This window comes from Nomascus leucogenys, chromosome 22a (genome assembly GCF_006542625.1).
Source record: "Nomascus leucogenys isolate Asia chromosome 22a, Asia_NLE_v1, whole genome shotgun sequence".
Classification (NCBI taxonomy): domain Eukaryota; kingdom Metazoa; phylum Chordata; class Mammalia; order Primates; family Hylobatidae; genus Nomascus; species Nomascus leucogenys.
This window is the reverse complement of record NC_044402.1, coordinates 13,221,513-13,242,535: the sequence shown is the minus strand read 5'-3', so window position 1 is coordinate 13,242,535 and position 21,023 is coordinate 13,221,513. Positions and strand designations below refer to the sequence as shown.

Below are 21,023 nucleotides of genomic sequence, written 5' to 3'. Positions count from 1 at the left end.
ACAAGCGGAGGGCGTCTTCCTTCCCCTGCGGCCCCAAGCCAAGTGGAAGACTTTTCTCTAAGTTTCCCTCTCCGAAGCCCCGCGGGCCTCTCGCGCCCCAGCCCCAGCCCCAGCCTGCGGAGGCGGCACCCAGAGGTTGGGCGCCCGTGAGGCGCCTTGGCCTCAGCACCTCCCGCCCCCAGGCCCGGCCCCGGGGGCGCGGCCGCCCGGGCCTCCGTGTGCCCCAGGGGGCTTCGGGCCGCGAGCCGCTGCCGAATGGCTTTTGACAAAAAAACCCTTGACCACCAAGGCCAGCCTCTTCCTGAAAGCCCCGCTCGCTCCGATACAGGAAGTAGAAGGGAGCGAACGCCCCAGAGCGCGGCTGCAGCGGCGGCCTGGCCCTTCCCGAGGGCCAGAGCCAGGGACATGCGGACGCCCCGGACTCCGCGTTCCGCGCGGCCCGGCGCCTGAGCGCCTACGTTCCCTGTCCCGGAGCTGCCGGCGGCATGATCCGACACGCCGGGGCGCCAGCGCGCGGGGACCCCACGGGGTAAGTCCGGGCGGCCGCCCCCTCCTCCCTCGCGATCCCCACGGCCCTCGTCCTGGCTGCCCCACTCCACTTCTTGTCCCCGAGAGTCCTCCGGGAGCGTGACCTCGGGGTTGTCGGGCTGAGACGGGACCCCCACCGTGGCCGAGGCCAGATCCGGGTTCTGCGGGGCAGGGGGCGGCCCTGGTGACTCCGCTGGACCTGACGTTGGCTAAACTTTCAAGGCCAGGCATTTCACTGGGAACCCAGTGCACACTTTAGGCTGCTGGCGGACGGATTAAGAGGGAGTGCGTCTCTACCTGTCAGAGCCGGGGCTGCCCGCGTGGACGCGGCCCCCTCCCCGGCTTCTGCCCCGCCTGAACTTTGCAAACAAACTCGTGGTCCCAGCCCCGCCAGCCTGCTGCACCCGCTGCTCTGCGAGTCCCAGCGCGCGCCCTCGGGCACTGGAGCCCCGCCGGGCGTAGGGTCGGAGACCCGGACCCCCTCAACTTTGGGTGCCCGCGGCCCAACAGCTGACCGGCCCTCCTGGACCGAGGGTCCACTGGGCCCTTTCCCCCCCGCCCCTCTGTCCTGGCCGTAGACGGTGAACTTCGGACCGGCCCTGGCCGAGCCTGGTGCTTGGGTAGGGTCCAGGGCGCACGGGCTGCGCGCGGGCTGTGGGATCCCGAGGGAGAAGGTGCAGCGTGGAATGCATGACGCCGAATGGTTTGGGAACTGACTTGGAGAGGAGTCCCCGGTGTCTAAGTCCCCGCTCCGCCTCCTTGTCGCCCCCAGCCCCACCTCGCGAGCTCGGGTATTGCTCGGGGCTGGGCTCTGGGAGAAAGTCCTTTCGCCTTGCCCAGCTCGGAGGGCGTCCTGAGAAGCTTCAGGTGTTGTAGAGACGCCCGGTCGCAGGCGGATTCCCGGGGAAAGCCTATTTCTGGGCGCCCAGGAGCGCGTCTGGGGAGGCCATTCCCAGCTTTTTGGTTTAAAAGTCCCGGGCCTACTTCTCTGATAGACACCCTGCGGCTCCCTGGCTTGGCGGTGTGACCTCATCTCCCAGGCCCTCAGTTCTCTGCTCTGTGAAACAGGAGAGTTGGGCCCATCTTGTGCAGTCCTGAACTGGGGGACAACTGGAGGTGGCTGGCTCTCACTCAGCTGGGAGGGACTGGGAGGGGGCCTTAAGCTCATCTAGATCTGAACGTCTCCCTTCCCTTCTCCCTCCTTCCTGCCAGCCCGGAAATTCTGGATACTGGTTTTATTCTCTCGAAAGCGACCTCTGCAAAGACAAATGCCATCCGGTGGGAGGAACTGGGAATTCGTTGGGGAAGAGCCCCCCCACCCTCACACCCACTTGCAAGTATCTGCCACACCCAAGATGGCAGGGTGAAGCCGGAGAGGAGTTTCTCAGGGAGGAAGGGGAGGTGAGGGGCCAGGGCGCGGGCCTCACCGGCTTCTCATTTTCCCCAGAGATGACCTAGTGTGACCCACTTCCTCTTGTCTTTTTTTGTTCATTACTGGGTCGTTTACTTAAACTCCCTGTATCTCAGTTCACTTATCAATAAAATGATAAATAATAGTAACTACCCCTTAGAGTTGTTTTGAGGACTAAATACATAGAGTTGAATACATTAGCCTATATGGTAAACCCTTAATCATAATTATCGCCACTGTTATCATTTGTTGGGTATGATCCCTCCATTTGCCAACTGTGTAACCTTAGACAAATGACCTGGCCCCTGCCTCACCTGTAAACTGGGGGTACTAGCAACACACACCACATAGAATTGTTTCGTGGATTGGCTGAGTTCATTGCTAAGTAACTGCCCCCAGGCAGCTTAGGGGAAACACATCCCCTCAGGCCTGCTTAGAACTGTGCTTGGTACATTCTAGCACTGTATGAATATTGGTTTGTTGCTAAAAACATGGCTTTGTTTTGGAGGACCTTTTGGGTTGGAAGTACTTTGAAGGTTAGAGGATTTGCTGATGGATTGGAGGGAGAGAGGAGTGGAGGATGACTCTGGTGGGGCTCTGTCTGCCCAGGGTCCAGTGCATCAGGGACAGATGCCGAACTGTGTGGAGTCTGCTGAGAGTGGGTTCTCAGAGTCCACTCAGGCCAGTAGCTTTCAGGGGGTAGGGAGAGACCTAGCAGGCACCCCCATGCAGCCCCACCATGGCAAGTAGACCAGTCACCTTTTCACATCTTTGCTATATTAAAGGTCTGCTTAAGATTTCATTTGGAAAAGGATTCCACTGCTGGAAAAAATGTGGCTGTCCTTGACCTAATCAATCCCCTAATTTAACAATGAGGAACCAGAAACCCAGAAAGGGGAAATGGGTTCCCTGGTATTGGGGGAGGTGGTGGAACTCATGTCTCCTGAGCCTTGGCCTGATCTAATACAAGGGTCCTGCTGGAGCCCTGAAGAGGAGCCCCTTAACCACTCCAGGCTGAGACAGGGGGCTCTTCTGGGTGGGGCCCACCTAGAGCAGGGCCAGTGATGGATTCAGGGTGTGAGCTCGCAGCTCCAGCTCTGTCCCTTGACCTTGGCTTCCTGGATTCAAGGAGCTAATGTTCCCTGGAGGTCCTGACTGGCACTTAGCTAGGAGACCTAGCCCTTTCCAGATCCTGACAGAGGCTCTGATGCACAGGAGCAAGGGGTCACCTCACCAGCTCAAGCCTGCCCTCCTGCCCCCCCCCCACCCCGAGAAGCCCCAGTACATCCTCTGAGAAGCAGCTGGGAGTGCAAGGGGCTGGGGGTGCAGGGTCCCCTTGGGATGAAGGAGTCGCGGCACATTTATCCCTGAGGCCCTCCTCATCTCCCCTACCCTCTTGGTGCCCCCCTATCCTGGCCCTGGGTCCCTGATCTGTGATCTTCACTGAAGCGGCAAGTGTGAAAAGCTTGAAATGCCACAGGGCACCCGCATTTTAACCCAGGAGATACAGAAATCAAAACTGGAAACCTACCAGGAATTGATCTCAGCTGGAAGCAGAGAGAGGCATGATATTTGAAGGAGGACACCCAGGCCCTTCACCATCCCCTTAGGCCTCCCTGGAGCTCCATTTTGGAGACAGGAGTCTGAGGTGGTCTGTGGTGCCTCCCAGTCCCTTGCCAGAGCAGAGACAGGGAAAGAATGGGTGACAGATGGCCACAAACTCTGTCTCTGTGACCCCCTGGAAGATTCCACCTGTCATGGCAAGACATGGCAAGCTGTGTCATCTAGGCAGTGATGAGTGAGCACAGTTGGGTGGGCAGCAAGAAAGAGGGGAGGCAGCTCGGAGGAAGGGAGTGCCTGAGCAAAGGCTTGGGAGGTGGGAAAGTGTGGTGGAAGGGCTTGTGGGGCAGGGAGTGCACCCTTCAAAACCCAGAAGTGCATGACACACGTTGCTTTACAAAGTGACTGTTATCAGATAACAGGGGTTGAGGAAATGGAAGACAAATTTTGGCTGGGGAGAGAATTACAGAAGAGAGGCAAAAGTATAAAGGGGGCTGCCCGCAGAACCCCATCCTTGGGGCCTCGGTCACCTAGGGGATTGGGGGCATCTGTGTGTTCAGAAAGAGCCTTAACATGGGGCAAATGACACCCAAGGCCCCTTAACTTCCTGTTGGCCCCCAGCTATCTGATCCTATTAGGGAGTAACCTCTAGAAGAGAGTGGGGGGCCATGCGTTATCATCTTGTTATTGGGTAATTGGTTGGTGCTGCTCTGATGGCCAACTCCAGAATGTCCTGTTGATACAACTATTGCCCCGAACCAGCATTTATTCTGAGAACCAGGAAGTCGAACTTCTCCTGCCCACCAGGAGTGTCTGAAACATGGATGTTTTCCCCCAAGATTGGAGCCAAAGATGAAAATCACAACTTTAATGACTTTTCCAAACTGGATCTCTCCTCCATCCTACCCCACAATGGGTCCTTCTGGTGGTTTGGTTGTTGCCAATCAAGCTAGAGGGACTCTCAGGCCAGGCAGGGAAAGCGGTGTGTCCCCCAACAGCCCCCTAATTGCCCTCAGGTGACATGCTGTCCTATTTGAAAGGTCCCTCAAGAAAGTCCTGCCCTCCATACCCCAGCCCAGCCCTGCTGGAAGCCAATGCACAGCTTCACGTCTTCCGTCCTCCCCGATGTGCAGAGCTCGTCTGTGGTCTTGTACCTTTGCCTATGAGGTTCTTTCTGCCCTTTTTACAGGGTTCATCTCTTCCATGTAGCCTTCTATCCATGCCAGCTCACAGAGATTCCTCCTTTTTGAATATTCATAGCCTTTTTCACATGAACGGCTTGTTTGCCTAGCAATTTGAAAGAAGCCAAAACCTCTTTAACATCATGACTTCCTACTTTAGTTATAAACTTCCAAAGAAAGGGGCCAGGTCTTTTAGTTCCATATCCTTGTGTCCTACATGCACTTGGCACTCAATAAATGCTTGAGGCCAATGATACACTGATTGAAGTCTGCACAGCCTTTTCTTTTGTGTCCCTGGAGTCCCTGAATTTCTGGAGGTGTTTACAAGGTGGCCTAGATCACAGGGTGGGGCTAAGTAGGGGGAGACCCAGGGCTTGGGAGCTGGGAGCCCAACTCCATTCTGTAGCAGCTGGTGACCCCCACCACAAGGCTACCACACTCCTTCCAAGTCTGGAAAGCGGAGGCCACCCAGGCAATTGAGTAGGGACCCTGCTTGGCCCCACCTCCCCTAATTTTATCCTCCCCAGCTGTGCTCCTGATACTTGTCAGGGAGAAAGGATGGGGGAAGGAGAGGCCAGCCCTGGATACTGTGTCTCAGCCGGAAGAATGGAGAATAGCTTGGTGTACAGACTTGGGGGAGCCCTGGGGCGTCAGTGGGTCCCAAATGCGGGTCTCTGGACCACTGAGAAACTAGGAAAATAAGGGTGGCCTGTGTGTGTGTGTGTGTGTGTGTCGGTGGGGTGTGTGTCAGCATCAGCATCAGCCATGGCTGCCAACATGTCTTTTCTTAGGCAGAACTGTCCTTTGCTGGTTTGGAAGAGGCGTGGGGACTTGCGTGTTGTAGGTCATCAGTAGGGCTAGAGAATCTGGGGTCCTGTCTCCTCTAGTATTTTAGGATTTTATTCTAGGAAGCCGCTCCCTTCTCTCTGGACCTCATTTTCCCATCTGAGAAAAGAGCTCCATGCTCTCAAGGTCCCTGCTCGCTCTGACAGTCGGCTCCCCGAGTTACCAGCTAGCAGGCAGCGGAGGCTGGTGTCCTAGATTAATAGCGTTCGGGGGATCGAAGTGCCCATTGGAGCTGAAGTGGCCCATGGAACAGTCTAGAACATGCAGGCACTTTCACAAGAAACAAAGACCCGTCCAGGAGACTTTTGGCTCATTACCCTGACCAAGCTACCTGAAAGGAAATGGTTTTTCTTTTTCTTTTTGTTATTGCTGTGGTTTTATTTTGAAAAACCTAGTCTTGAAAAAAGTACATTTGGTTTTGGGAGCCCACTTTGGGGCAGGACCCATGGCTTCTTGCCAAGTGGACAGTGAACTGGGAAGGTTTCTCAGGCGGGGAGCCCTGGCGTGGCTGGAGTAGCCTCTTGAGGGTGGCTGGGCTGGTGAGGTGGAGCCTGCCTGGCCATCAACTGTGGGAGCTATGGAGGTGCTGAGGAGATCACAGGCAGCTGGGGGTGGGGGGCCTGGCTGTTTAAAGGTCGTCTGTGAAGCCTGCCTCTGTCAGGTTTGGAGTCTGAGGGGCGGCCCTACCAAGGGAGGATGAGACAGGTGTCCAGGCTGAGGGAGGGAGCTCTCTGCCAGGCCTCGGTCTCCCTGCCCAGGGCTGCCCAGAGATAGCCAATGCGTCCCTGTGCAGGTGGGGGCGGCAGTGACACTGTGTCTCCCTCCCCATACACAGTGTAGTACAGTGAAGCCAGTCCCTCCCTCCTGCCAGCGTGGCCTTGATGGAGAAGAGAGAAGTGATGGGTACGTGGAAGGCCTTCCCTCAGCCTGGCATTCACTGGGCACTGGGAAAGCATTATTATCTGTGTGGTGTCACCATTTATACAAGAGTCTGGAAGCCACCACTGTGTCCTCTCCTCTACTCTCCTGCCAGTAGGGCCTCTGTGCAGCCTTGGCATGTCTCCTCTCCACAGGGGTAGGGGTTGGAAGGACTGCCCCCAAAGCAGAAACAGTGCTGATGGTCAGAAGCTTTGAACATGGCCGCAGAACCCCCTGCCCCAATTTGACCTCAGTAATACCCAGGGGTGCCCCCACCTCAACCAGTACATGTTTAATGGAATGAACGAGGCTGCAATGAAATGTCGGTTCTCTTTTTAGCAGAAATGGCCTAGGCCGTGGTTGTGGTCAAGGCCTGTTGTCTGTATGTGACGTGACAGCACACACTTAGGCCACATCCTATGGGGTAATTGTGCTTGCATCCCCACCTTCTGGAACTGAGAGAGCCCCAGAGCCTGGCTCTACACACAGGCCTGGAGCCGTAGGGAAGCAAGGATTTCAGTAGAGGGGGGTGGGAGTGGAGCCTTTGAGCCCATCCTCGATGGGCTGCCCTAGGGGGGCTCTCCCAGAGGATACCCCCCTGTGAAGGTGCCCCCCATTTTGCTACTGACTCTGGAATCTTTAGCAAAGCTGAGAACTTTTTATTCCCTAGTTAAGAGATGTGCCACCCTACCTCCCGACTGACATTTAACACGGGGTGTCAGGGACTGATGCGAAAGCCTGTTTTCTGAAAGATAAGCTGGAGAGAGGGGTGGACAGAGGGCACCCCAATAGTAGCAGAGAAGCCTTCCCCTCCTCCAAAGTTTCCCAGAACTAAATTGTTCTGTGAGTCAATAAGTGTGCTTCTTCACCCATCTTCACGGACTGAAGAAATAAAGGGCTTTGCATCTGAAATTCACAATCTGATGATCTCTGGCTAAAGGGAACAAGCTGTCAAGAAAGAAGTCACCAGGGACCTTTTCCCCTAACCTCTGTGTTCCCAGCTTCCTTAATCTCAGTCAATGTCAGAGATTGGTAATGTAAATTTCTCTAGGGATGTTGCAGTTCAAAGCAAGGACTTATCTCTCTACCGATGGCACCTGGTGACAGCATTTATTATTGTTGCTTCTTTCTATTCTTGACATTTTTGACAGAGCATCCATCTAAAATATATTCAAGGACTCTTCTCACAATGGATGTCTTCTCATTTATCTTCACCCATCCTCCGAATCATCATCCAGACATCCACCTATCCATTCTATTCACCATCCATCCATCTATCCATCTACTTATCCACCCATCCATCGATCCGCCCACCAACCCACCCTTCATCCATCCATCCATCTACCTATCCACCCATCGACCTATCCACCCTCCCACCCTTCTATCCATCCATTTATCTATCCATCCATCCATCTATTCATCCATCCATCCACCTACCCACCTACCCTTCCATCCATCAATCCGTCTATTTACTGAGCACCTGAACACCTAGGAGTTTCCAGTTTATCTACTAAGGAAAATGATTTGATTTGGATGTTCATCCCCTCCAAATCTCATGTTGAAATGTGATCCCCAGTGTTGGAGGTGGGGCCTGGTGGGAGGTGTTAGGGTCATGGGGGCAGATCCATCATGAATGACTTGGTGCCATCCTCACGGTAATGAGTGAGTTCTCAGTTCACACAAGATCTGGTTGTTTAAAAGAGCCTGGCACCTCCCTGTTCTCTCCCTCTTGCTGCCTTTCTCACCATGTGACATCCTGCTCCCCCTTCCCCTTCACCATGATTGGAGGCTTCCTGAGGCCTCACCAGGAGTAGATGCTGGCACCAAACTTCTCATACAGTCTGCAGAACCATGAGCCAAAATAAACCTCTTTTCTTTACAAATTACCCAGCCTCAGGTATTCCTTTATAGTGAGGCAAAATGGACTAACATAGAAAATAAGAGAAATATGTGCGTATTTAAAGCACAAGGTACTATATAAAAAGCTGCCAAAATTCTGTTACTGTTGGCTGTGCAGAGTGAGTAGGGAGGACTACCTGACAGAGGTGGCATTTGAATCGGATCTTGAAAGATACGTAGGATTTTAACCACTGAAATCAAGCTTATGCAGAGAAGCATATTGCAGATAGGAGAAACGCACCGAGTGGGAAAGGACAAGTTGTGTGTGGGAGCCCTAAAAATCTGGGGTGGGGGCAGGGAGAAGATTCCATGTGTGATGGGCCTGGAAAGGTGGTTGGGGCCCCCTTGGCTATGGGTGGGCAAGTTTGACTTTTACCATGGTGGTGAAGACCACAGTTCTGTTCTTCCGGGCAAGACACTGAAACGGAACCTGCCAGAGCACCTTCTTCCCCCTCCTCTGTTAGGCAAAAGTCAATCTCTGTCGCCCGCTGTTGTTGCCAGGGTTACCTGAGATGATGATGTTCTTGTCTCTTTGGGTTGTGAGACCGGTGGGGGGCTCTTACCTGTATGTATGTGGTGTGTGTGTGTGTGTGCACGTGCTATTGATTTTCCAAAAAATGTATTACAGACTTTAAAAGTTCATACACAGACACGCACAAAATAGGGAAATTTAAAGCAGCAAACATTTTTATCACCCGGTGCAAGTACGTGTTAACTTGTGTTCTTTTTTCACTGAGTGTTACCTCTGGTACACATTCCTATGTGCCGTGTTGTGGACCTATGTTGCCTACCTGCCATCTTCGATGGTGTCATCATATTATGATCATTTTAATGGTCAGAATTATTTCATGTGCCTATCTTGACTTCTTTCCAAGTCCCCTCTGTTTTAAATGAAGCTCCTGAAAACTTCCGTGGGTCTAGGGTTTAGGGACCATTTCCTTGAGATCTGTCACCATCCTGGAGCCTTTGAGTCCAAGAGTGAAGCAGAGCCTGCTGATTGGCCCCTGAATTTTTGCTGGGTGTAAGTTTTAGCTGAATATTTCCCAATTTTCTTGCAGCTAGGTGTGGCCATATGACTAAGTTCAGGACAGTGAGATATAAGTGGGGAGTATAATTTGCTTGGAGAACCCCTTAAGGGGGGTGTCCTTCTCTCATTTCCTCTCTCCTGTTGCCTGAAATACAGATGTGATGGCTGGAGTTGAAGCAGCCATCTTGGACTCTGAGGCAAACTTAAGCATAGAAGCTATGCAGGATAGAACAACAATATATTATAGTAAAGGTCCCAAACATGTTAGACCATCATCCCAGCTACAGACTGCTTACCAGTTTTTTTTATGAGAGGAATACATACTATCTTGTTGGTTGGTTTGTTTTATTTTATTTTATTTTATTTTTGAGATGTAGTTTTGTTCTTGTCACCCAGGCTGGAGTGCAGTGGCGATCTAGGCTCACTGCAACCTCTGCCTCCTGGGTTTAAGCGATTCTCCTTCCTCAGCCTCCCGAGTAGCTGGGATTACAGGTGCCTGCCACCACTTTTGGCTAGCTAGTTTTTGTATTTTTTAGTAGAGACGGGGGTTTCACCATGTTGGCCAGGCTGGTCTTTAACTCCTATCCTCAGGTGATCCACCCATCCCAGCCTCCCAAAGTGCTGGGATTACAGGCGTGAGCCACCGTGCCCAGCCATACTATCTTGTTTTAATTTCTTATTTTAGATTTTCTATCACTTACAAGCTTAGTTCTAATGAAGACAGAGAGCTTTCTATCTCTGTCACGTAGCACCAGATTATATGCCCGAAGTACTCAGCTGCTTTGCAGGGTGACCTGTAAGTCCCCATTTCCTAGTGGAGGTAAGAAGGAGGAAGAGAGGGGAGAGAGGAGAGGCAGCTTTGCACCCACTAAGGCTCTTGTTTCAAGGATTAGATTGCAAACTATTTTTTCATATTAAGTGTTTATGAGCTTTAGATTTTGCCAGAAGCTTTAGACTGTTTATTCTGGTTTGTGTTTCTGACCCTCAAATCCTTGTGCTTTGACAGGGCTAGGTTTGCTGATCAAGGCAGCCATGCCTCTTCCCCCAGCCTCAGTTCTGTGCTTTAGGCTGAGAACTCACCTAGGTTAACCCTCCCCGTGCCAGTGTTCTCCAGCTCCTCCTGAGAGTTGGTGTCCCCGCCACACCAGCACAAGAAAGGCCTGGAGACCAGGTGCAGTGGCTCATGCCTGTAATCCAAGTGCTTTGGGAGGCTGAGGTGGGAGGACCTCTTGAGGCCAGGAATTCAAGACCAGACTGGGCAATACAGCAAGACCCCGTCTCTACAAAAAATTTTATAAATGAGCTGGGCATGGTGGTGTGCACTTGTAGTCACAGCTACTTGGGAGGCTGAGGCAGGGGGATCACTTGAGCCCTGGAGTTCGAGGTTACAGTGAGCTATGATCACACCACTGTACTTCGGCCTGGGTGACAGTGAGATCCTGTCTTTAGCCAAAAAACTAAACTAAAATAAAGACCCGGGGCCCAGTCTCAACAATGCCTGCGTTCTTGCCAGATGCTGCCGTCACTCATTCATTCACCGTCTCTTCGTTGAGACAGTCTTGGGGTCTCTTGGGCCGTATCTTGGCATTTGCTGAGTGTCAAGCTGGGTTCGTGCTGACCACTGGCCACTGGGAGTCTTCGGTGGCCACTTCACCTCTTTGCCCAGCCTTGGGAAAGGTTTGTCCTGAAATGGCTGGGACTTGAATTCCCCTTTCCAGGGACAGCACAGCCCTGTTCTGAGCCTGTAAGAGCCTGCCTGGAGCTGCTCAACAACAGCCTAAGACCACTCCTGGGACATAAGAGGCCCCAAGAATGGCCTGGGATTTAGCTGGGTGGGCTGTCTGGAGGAGCTGGGCCAGAGCCCGTTGAAGTGGCCTGAAGGACAGTGAGGGCCTTGTTTCCATGGGGCAAGGCCGCCCCAGCCCTAGCTCTGCAGTCCTCAGGTGTCAGAGCTTCATGTCACTCTGGAAACTCTTCATCCAGCCCCTGCTTACAGATGAATTGGTGGCTCAGAGAGGGGAAGTGGTTTCCCCAAGGTCTCCGGACCTGTGGACTGTCTCCAACCAAGGCTGTCTCCAAGGATCTGTGCGGCACCCAGGCCACTCCGTGGCACGAGGCCCTAGAGATGGAATGTGGGCACATCTGCCTTCACTAGCTGCCTCCCTCTATAGCCTCTGGAAGGGGCTGAGCTCTTTCCTGCCTCTGGGCCTAAGTGCAAGTGCCCCACCTCTACCTCTTGGCAAGAAGCCTCCCAGGCTGTGTGAGGCCTGTAGGGCCGCTGTACACCATTGCACAGGTTGTTTACTGCTCACGTGTTCCTGGCTGAGGCAAAGCTGGGTAGGGGCTGAAATTTCATTCTCTTGCCAAGCTTTGTGTCATGGTAGGTGTGTATGGGGGTGGGGTGGGGGTTGGCCTGCACCCATGGGCAGCAAGGAGCACCCTCTTCTAATTTATGCAGAGGCACCCTACAGGCTACCAAGGACCCCAGCCACCAGAAGAGCTGGCAGCACGCTGGGCGCTCACCCCTGATGCCTGTGGCAGCTCATTGTGTCTGTTGCCCCACTAGACTGTAAGCTCCTGCCAGCAGGGACAGTGGCTCTTCCTGGCAGGGTGTGGGGTTGGTATTACCAGGTCAGCACCATATAGGGCACAGAATGCTCCACCAAGAACACTGGTGCTGAGCGAGAGTTTAAGGGGAGGGAAGGAGGATCTGGTGCGGGGCTCGGTAAGTGTTTGCTGAGTTAATATATGGTGGGTTGATGCCAAAGAGAGTGGTGAAGGGGAATTGCCCAGGACGGAGGGCCTCTGGGAGAGGGAATGGGGCCCGCTGGGAGGCCTGCCAGGGTGGAGGGGACTGTGAGCTGTGAACATCTGAGAAACAGGGTGGGCAGCCAAGGGAGAGGATCCTGCCACAGGAACAGGGCAGGGTCGGCCACAGTGTTGGGGAGGTGCCAAAGCCCCCAAATTCCTCTCAGCCATAGACTTCCAGGCAGCGTCATGCCCTGGAGCCCCGCTGTGGCCTGCACGGCACTGCTCCAGCCAGGATGTGATCACTCGTCCTTGTCCCAGGGACCCTCGGTCTTGTGGGGATGCAGGAGTGATATGCAGTGCTGTGGCCACAGGGTGCAGGATGGTCCTATGGAGTGCCGGGGGTCCCCGGCTGGCTGAAGGGCATCCTGCTCAGACTGGGGTGGCATCTGGGGAAACTTTTCCTGTGGCATGAGAGCCACGCAAAGCCATGCCTGGGAGTTTCCCAGGTAAACTCGTGGTGGGGGTGGAGGGGCTGCTGCAGGCTCCATGTGCCTGTCATTGACAATCTGCTGGATGGACAGGAGAGGGGACCAGATCACAGAGGCTCTTGGGCCATATCCTGAGGGCAATGGAGACTATAGGCAGGAATTTTTCCCCCATTTAAAAAACTGAGCTCTTGCCTGGGCGAGGTGGTTCACGCCTGTAATCCCATCACTTTGGGAGGCCGAGGCAGATGGATCACTTGAGCTCAGGAGTTCGAGACCAGCCTGGGCAACATGGCAAAACCCCGTCTCTACTAAAAATTTTTTAAAAATTAGCTGGGCATGGTGGTGCATGCCTGTAGTCCCAGCTACTTGGGAGGCTGATGCCGGAGGATCAGTTGAGCTCAGGAGGCAGAGGTTGCAGTGAGCCGAGATCACGTCACTGCACTCCAGCCTGAGTGACAGAGTGAGACCCTGTCTCAAAAAAAATATATGGGTTGGGTGCAGTGGCTCAAGCCTGTAATTCCAGCACTTTGGGAGGCCGAGACCGGTGGATCCTGAGGTCAAGAGATGGAGACCATCCTGGCCAACATGGTGAAACCCTGTCTCTACTAAAAATACAAAAATTAGCTGGGCGTGGTGGCGTGTGCCTATAGTTCTAGCTACTCGGGAGGCTGAGGCAGGAGAATCACTTGAACCTGGGAGGCAGAGGTTGCAGTGAGCCAAGATGGTGTCACTGCACTCCAGGCTGGCGACAGAGCAAGACTCTGTCTCATAAATAAATTAATTAAAACTGAGCTGTGCCTCAGTTTCCTGGGACTACCATAACAAAGTGCCACAAACTGGGTGGCTCAAAACAATATAAATTTATTCTCTCAAAGCCTTGGAGGCCAGAAGTCTGAAATCAAGTTACAGCCATTCTCCCTCCAAAGGCCTTCTGGGAGGATCCTTCAAGCTTCTGGTGGCCCAGGCAATCCCTGGGGTCCCTTGGCTTCTGGCTGTACCTCTCCATTCTCAGCCTCCATTGTCACTTGGGGGTGTTCTCTCTGTGTCTGTCTGTGTTTCTCCCCATCTTTTTTTTTTTTTTTTTTTTTTGAGACAGAGTCTCGCTCTGTCGCCCAGGCTGGAGTGCAGTGGTGCGATCTCGGCTCACTGCAAGCTCCGCCTCCTGGGTTCACGCCATTCTCCTGCCTTAGCCTCCCAAGTAGCTGGGACTATAGGTGCCTGCCACCATGCCCAGCTAATATTTTTTTTGTATTTTTAGTAGAGATGGGGTTTCAGCGTGTTAGCCAGGATGGTCTCGATCTCCTGACCTCATGATCCGTCCGTCTCAGCCTCCCAAAGTGCTGGGATTACAGGCGTGAGCCACTGCACCCAGCCATTTCTCCCTTTCTTATAAGGACATCAGTCGCTTTGGATTTAGGGCCCAGCTTACTCCAGTAGGACCTCGTCTTAGCGTTACATCTGCAACAAACCTATTTCCAAATAAGGTCACTTTCTGGGGTGCTATAGGACTATATCTTTTGGGGGGATGTGATGGGAGCTGTAACAAACTATAATTTACACGGAGTAGAAGTCACTCTCTTTAGTGTACATTTCTGCACGTTTTGACAAACAGCCATGCAACTGCCACTGCAATTAAGACAAAATTCCATCACCCTCCAAAAGCCCCCTGGGCCCTTTTGTAGTCAGGGCCTCTTCCTCCCCAGACCCCCTCGTTTCTGCTTCATCCCTACGTTCTGCCGTTTTGAGAACGTCCTGTGAATGGAATCACAGTGTGTCAACATGTGCCTGGCTTTTTCTCAGCCACATGCATTTGAGGTCTGCCTGGGTTGTTGTGTGACTCGGGAGTCCGTTCCTCTTTGTTGCTGAGAATATTTCATTGTGTGGATCTACCAGTGTGTTTATCCCTTCCCCGCTCAGGCCTGTTTGGGTGGTTTCCAGTTTTGGGCGATGACAAATACAGGCACTAACAAATGTTTGCATGTCGATTTTTTCATAGTGGAGCCACGCGGGCAGGCTTGCATTTGGGCTGCTATGTGAAGAAGGATGTGGGGGCAGCTCAGGGAGAGGGGCGTGGAAGGGGGCTGCTGGGGGGTCCAGGTCAGGGCTGGTGCCTGGACTAAGGCCTCGGCGTCAAGGAGGGGAAAGGTGGGCTCAGGGACAGGAGGGTTCACTGGAGTGTACTGAGGAGGCTGAGTGAATGGAGCCTGGCGGGAGATGGGTGTGCCCTGTTGGGGCTTGGAGGCCGCCTTTATTCCCTCCCACCTCCTCCCTCCCAGGGAGATGGCCATCGTGGCTGAGTGTAGCTGTCTGGACATGTGGACATTGAGTGGTAGAATAGTATGGTGTGGTGGTCAGGGCTGTGAGCCCTGGAGCAAACTGCTGGGGTTCACGTTCCACTCTCTGCCTCAGTTTCCTTATCTGTAAAATGACAGCCTCTAATTCAGAGTTGCTGTGTATTACATGAGTGGACGCATGTAAAGACCTAGTACAGAGTCAAGAATGTAGTAGGCGTTGTTTCCATGGTCTTCTGAAGGGCCCCGGTCCCCCCCCCCCTTGTCCACTCCACTCACAGTTTGCACTGCCTCTTGTGACCCCGTGGGGTTGTGGACGGCATGACCATCTGGGAACTGGGGGGCAGGTCCCCAGAGCCAGGTCTGCCCTTGCTTACTGTGAGAACTCTCTGATCATTGCTTCTTCCATTCACGTGGTGTGGAGATACAGGGCTGCACTGTGTCCCGGGTGGAGTGTGAGCAGTGTGTAGCCCAGCAGCCCCGCACAGTAGGCACTTCGCAGTAGGCACGAAAATGTACGGCTTCATGATGTGTGCATGACATGATGGGGAGAGGCCTCGGTGAGCAGTTTGCGGAGGAACCCCATGCAGCTGCCACAAATAGCCCCTTTTCCTCCCAAATTTGTCCTGTCCCTCTGATGGAAGCTGACAGAGGTGATGGCTCAGCAGCCTCTGAGCTACACGGCCCACGGTGAGCTGGTGCCTGACCTGAGCTGGTGCCTGGCCTGGGCTCCAAGGAGGGAGGTATAGTGGGTCCCGGTTCAAATGCTACAGCAGCCCCCAGAATCCAGGCCGGCTGGTGGAGATCCCCCTGCTCTGAGATAGGCTTCATGTCCAGGTTGGCTATGATTGATACCAGCCTAAAAAAGGGATAGTTACAGTCAATTCTCATTGTTCACAGATTCTGTATTTGCAAATCAGCCTACTTGCTAAAATGCATTTGTAAGCCCCAGATCAACACTTTAGAAGCCATTCAAGGACAGAGGCAGAGTGATGAAATATTCAAGTTGTCCGACGGGCACATTCCCAGCTGAGGTTGAACAGGGCGACACTGTTTTGCTTCAGCTCCCGTGCTGCAAACAAGTGTCCTTGTCGAGGTCTATTTTGTGTCATGTTTTCTCATTTTCATGCTTTTTTTGGTGGTTTCACTTTTTAGGCTCTGAAGCATAGTGTTCAAGGGCTGCCTTGTGTTCCTAAGTGCAAGAAGGCTGTGATGTGCCTTACAGAGAAAATATGTGTGTTAGATAAGCTTTATTCAGGCATGAGTTAGTTCCCTTGCTGTGAGTTCAGTGTCAATGAATCAAGATTATATATTTAATAAGGCGCCCTTCAACAGAGACACACATAAAACAAGGTTATGTATTGATTGGTTGATAAAAATGTTGTGACCAGAGGCTTGCAGGAACCTAACTTTGTATTTCCCCTAGGAGCAACGATTCAGTATTTGCTCAGTGTTCATAGTGACTTTACAAAACAAAACCACAATGAATGATGAGAATCAACTATATCTACCTCGTGTAGATAAATCTGCCCCTAACCTCTCCCCTGCACTGTGCACACTTCTACCATCAGCAGCTCATGCCTCTGGGTTGAGAAGTGCCCCATCTTAGCTATGGTCTTTCCTGAAAATGCACAAATCCTTGGGATATGCACTATCCCTCCAGTCTTGGGGCCTTGGTCCCCTCTCACCTTCAGTGACATTGAAGGGTTGGAAAGGACAGTTTCCAAGAAAGGTAGTGGTCAATGCTAATATTTTATTTTCTGTGCTTCTAACAGGAAGACTTGTAGGGAGTAGTGTATCAATCAAGGCAAATAAAAAGCAGGGCTTTTCGACTTTCACGGATTTGACACTAATAATCTCAATGATTATGTCTTGAGCATTTACTCAGGGTCAAGTTTTTGTTTTGTTTTGTTTTGTTTTGTTTTGTTTTGTTTATCAGTTAATAGTCATAGCCACCTGAGGCTGAGACTACAATGCCCAGTTTACAGGCGAGGAAACTGAGGCACAGCGAATGACTTGATCAAAGCTCTTAGCAATAGCAGAGCTGTGGCCACTTCTCAGTGGATTCAGCCACCTGAACCCAGGTTTCTCTGAGTCCAGAGCCTCTGCCCTAGCCCCTGAACTCCCTGCATCTCCATGCTTTATCCCAAGGTTCTGGGGCCCTACTGCCTTTTCTACATCCACGTGTGCCTGGATCCTGGAAGGGATGCTGCTGGAACCTCTGCAACCTTCCAAGCCCCACTGGGGGGATGACCTCCCCGTCCTCTCCCCAAGTTGGTTGTATGTGGACAACCCAGGTGAAGAACCTGGGAGGCGCAGAAAGGTGCATCCAGCCCCACCCACCAGTCTCTTTCGTCATCTGCTGGCAAAGTCCCACCCTATAGTCACTGTCCTTGGAGTCTTTGGGGGTCATTGTAACCTGGGTGAGATGGGTGTGCCTGTCATGCCTCAGGACTCCTCCTTACAGCATCTTACCTCCTCATTGCCTCCCTATTGTCCCCAAAGTAAATTCACCAGTGTCTTCGTCAGCTTGGGCTACTGTAACAAAATAACACAGATGGGGTGGCTTACAAACAGTGGCTCTGAAGGCTGAGAAGTCCAAGATAAAGGCAGCAGCAGATTCTGTGTCTGGCGAGGTCCAGTCACTAGACACCAAGCCCTGTCATAGGTGGAAGGTCTGTGTCCCTGAAAAATGTATATGTTGAAATCCGATCCTTTCAGGGGACACGAACATTCAGTCTATGACAGCCAGTGTCCTCAGCTTCCTCTAACCTCTCACTCTTGAAAACTCACCCACAGTGACTTCATGCCTTAGCACAAGGGACTTTGCATGCTTTAAAATCTGATGGGGGCAGGTGGACATATATGTTAACAGGGAACAAAAACCTGGTGGTGGAATTTCTAGCTGGGGGTGCCGAATCTACTTGGCTTTGCAAGGGCGCCTGGGCCTGGCAGGCGACCCCTGTCAAGAAGCGTCAGGACTGTAGTTGGCCTGGGGTGGGCACATGACACGCTTATTCCCCAGCAGAGGAAATGTGGTCACAGCAACTGTTAGGTGGGTTGCAGGGTGACTCAGTGTCACCAGGGGGTGGAAGCAATGTGACGCTGATGTAGTTTCCTGCGTGTCAGGGCTGCTGTCCTTGGCCTGCACCCTCATGACACTGGCAGTGCCTGTGAAAGGGCAGCTATGGAGAACCTGCAGTGCGTTCTGACCTCCTTCCTAGGTAGAAACAGTGGTTCACTCTGCCAAAGCACAACTCCCGCCCCCTCTGGTTATTTTAAACCCCTCCCCCCAGTAAGCCCGTGAAGAAGTAAGTGGAGGCAAGTCTCCCTTCTCTTATCTTTTTTTTTTTTTTTTTGAGCCTGAGTCTCACTCTGTTTCCCAGGCTGGAGTGCAGTGGCGTGATCTCGGCTCACTGCAACCTCTGCCTCCTGGGTTCAAGCAATTCTCCTGCCTCAGCCTCCTGAGTAGATGGGACTACAGGCGCATGCCACAATGCCAGGCTCATTTTTGTATTTTTAGTAGAGACGAGGTTTCACCATGTTGGCTGGGCTATTCTTGAACTCTTGACCTTAAGTGATCCACCTGCTTTGGCCTCCCAAAGTGCTGGGATTACAGGCGTGACTCCCTTCTCTTATCTTACTGCTAAGAGAACCTAGGCTTAGAGAGGGAGGGAGACTTGCTTAAGGTCACACAGCAAGCTAACAGCAACAGGCTAGAATAGACCCCAGCTAACTTTTCAGGATACAGTGTTTTCTGTACCACCCAGAGCTGCCCAGGATGAGTAATGTCCACAGCCACTCTTTATTGAGCCATTGTTAAGCTCTAGATGCCTTAGTCCTTCTGGTCCTCACAACTAATCCTATGGGGTCATCTCATTTTAGACACTGAAAGGCCAGCCTCAGAGTGGAAGGCAGGGCACCCAGGCTCCTTGTCTCCCCTTCTGGGGGAAGTCGTGTCTACCATGGTGCAACTCCTCCCCTCTCCCTCTCCCTCCTCAGCCTCAGCAGGGGAGGAGGAGGCTGCTGTCTCCTCCCTAATGTCCCCCACTCAACCCCAGATGATGAGGAACTGCTGAGTAAGCAGCAGGCAGGACAGAGGCAGGGGTCACGGGGCCACAGTGGAATGTGTGGGCTGCCACAGGTTGCAGGTACTCTTAGAGGAGGGGTGGTCTCCTCAGAGCCATCTGAGCCTCCTGCCCTCTTGCTCATTTTCCCAGCCTGGTCCATCCCTGGGCAGGAGAAGGCAGCCGAAGGGAAGTGGGCATGGGAGCTGGGAGGCTCTTGAAGGCCAGGGAGCTTGGAGGGGACGAGACTCAGGAGGCTCATCTCAGGCAAAGACCTGGTCCAGGAAGTGGCCTTGACATGTCCCAGCCTCCCGTGAAAGCTCCCAGGAGGAGGTACCGGCAAACACTGCAACAGATGGCACAGGACTGGATTTGCTTTCCAGAAGAACTTTCCAAACAGGGTGGTGGCCAAAGGTACTAACACTCAACACGCATATAATTTTCCTCTTTATTTCTTTTTTCCTTCTATTTGAAAACAAATCCCACAAATACCACATGAATTCACATATACACTGAAAAGATGTAAACTTTAGAAAAGTCTAGATCAGCATTGTCCAGTGTGATAGCCACTAGTCACATGTAGCTATTTTACAAGTTAAATTAATTAAAATGTGGCAGTAGCACAACCATTATGGAAAACAGTGTGCAGATTCCTTAAAGAACTAAAAGTAGAACTACCATTTGATCTAGCAGTTCCACTACTGAGTACTCAGAGGAAGAGAAGTCATTATACAAAAAAGATACTTGCACACGCATGTTTATAGCAGCAAAATTCACAATTGCAAAAATATGGAACCAGCCCAAATGCCCATCAGTCAACAAGTAGATAAAGAAATTGTGGTCTCTCTCTATATATATGATGGAATACTACTCAGCCATAAAAAGGAGTGAATTAATGGCATTCGCAGCAACCTGGATGGAACTGGAGACCATTATTCTAAGTGAAGTAACTCAGGAATGGAAAACCAAACATCGTATGTTCTCACTCCTAAGTGGGAACTAAGCTATGAGGATGCAAAGGCATAAGAATAATACAGTGGACTCTGGGGACTTGGGGGAAAGGGTGGGAGGGGAGTGAGGAATAAAAGGCTACAAATTGGGTACAGTGTACACTGCTCAGGTGATGGGTGTACCAAAATCTCAGAAATCACCACTAAAGAACTTACTCAGGTAACCAAATACAACCTGTTCCCCAAAAACTTACGGAAATAAAAATTTTGTTTTAAAATGTGGCAGTAGCCTCATTTCAAGTGCCTAATAACCACGTATGGCTTGTGGTGACCATACTGGATGATACAGGTAAAGAGAATTTCCAGCAATGACAAAATTCTATCGGATAGCACTGGCTAGACCAGAAGCTAGGAAAACCCCACCAGCCAAAAAATAATGTTTGAAATCAGCTTGGTTCTTTTGGGCTTGTTTTATATATATTTACATATGTGTGGCTATCCATAGGGATAGCCTTCTTGAGTTTATAAAACCCCTCCACAAAACGATTGTATCTGATCTGCCCAGCATCTCAGCCCTATGGGTATGAGAATGATGTTCCCCATTTAAAAAAATTATATCCTTTGAGTCATGTCTTTTTTTTTTTTTTTTTTTTTTTACCGATGAGGAAACTTAGTCTCATAGAAAGTAAATGGGGCTGGGCACGGCGGCTCACGCCTATAATCCTAAAACTTTGGGAGGCTGAGGTGGGCGGATCACTTAAGGTCAGGAGTTCGAAACCAGCCTGGCCATCACAGTGAAACCCCGTCTCTACTAAAAATACAAAAATTAGCTGGGCATGGTTGTCAGGCACCTGTAATCCCAGCTACTCGGGAGGCTGAGGCAAGAGAATCACTTGAACCCAGGAGGCAGAGGTTGCAGTGAGCCAAGATCGCGCCACTGCACTCCAGCCTGGGTGACAGAATGAGACTCAATCTCAAAAAAAAGAAAAAAAGAAAGTATACGGACAAGTGAGGAGAGGTTGGAATGGGTTTGTTCCTTAGGGACAGAGGTCCTTCCCCTGAGTTTGTCCAGGGCAGCCGAGGGGCAGCCAGGCAGGGGGTCTTTC

The 21,023-nt window shown here is 51.9% G+C and overlaps 1 protein-coding gene across 1 annotated transcript in view; it reads left to right on the top strand.

Moving 5' to 3' along the window:
- Positions 1-248: 248 nt before the first annotated feature.
- RIN3 (Ras and Rab interactor 3) overlaps positions 249-21,023 on the top strand; it is a 174,148-nt gene continuing 153,373 nt past the window's right edge. The window contains exon 1 of the mRNA XM_030803908.1: positions 249-529. Within this exon, the coding sequence (XP_030659768.1) occupies positions 486-529 (44 nt within the window). The 5' untranslated portion in view covers positions 249-485. The remainder of the gene's footprint in view (positions 530-21,023) is intronic.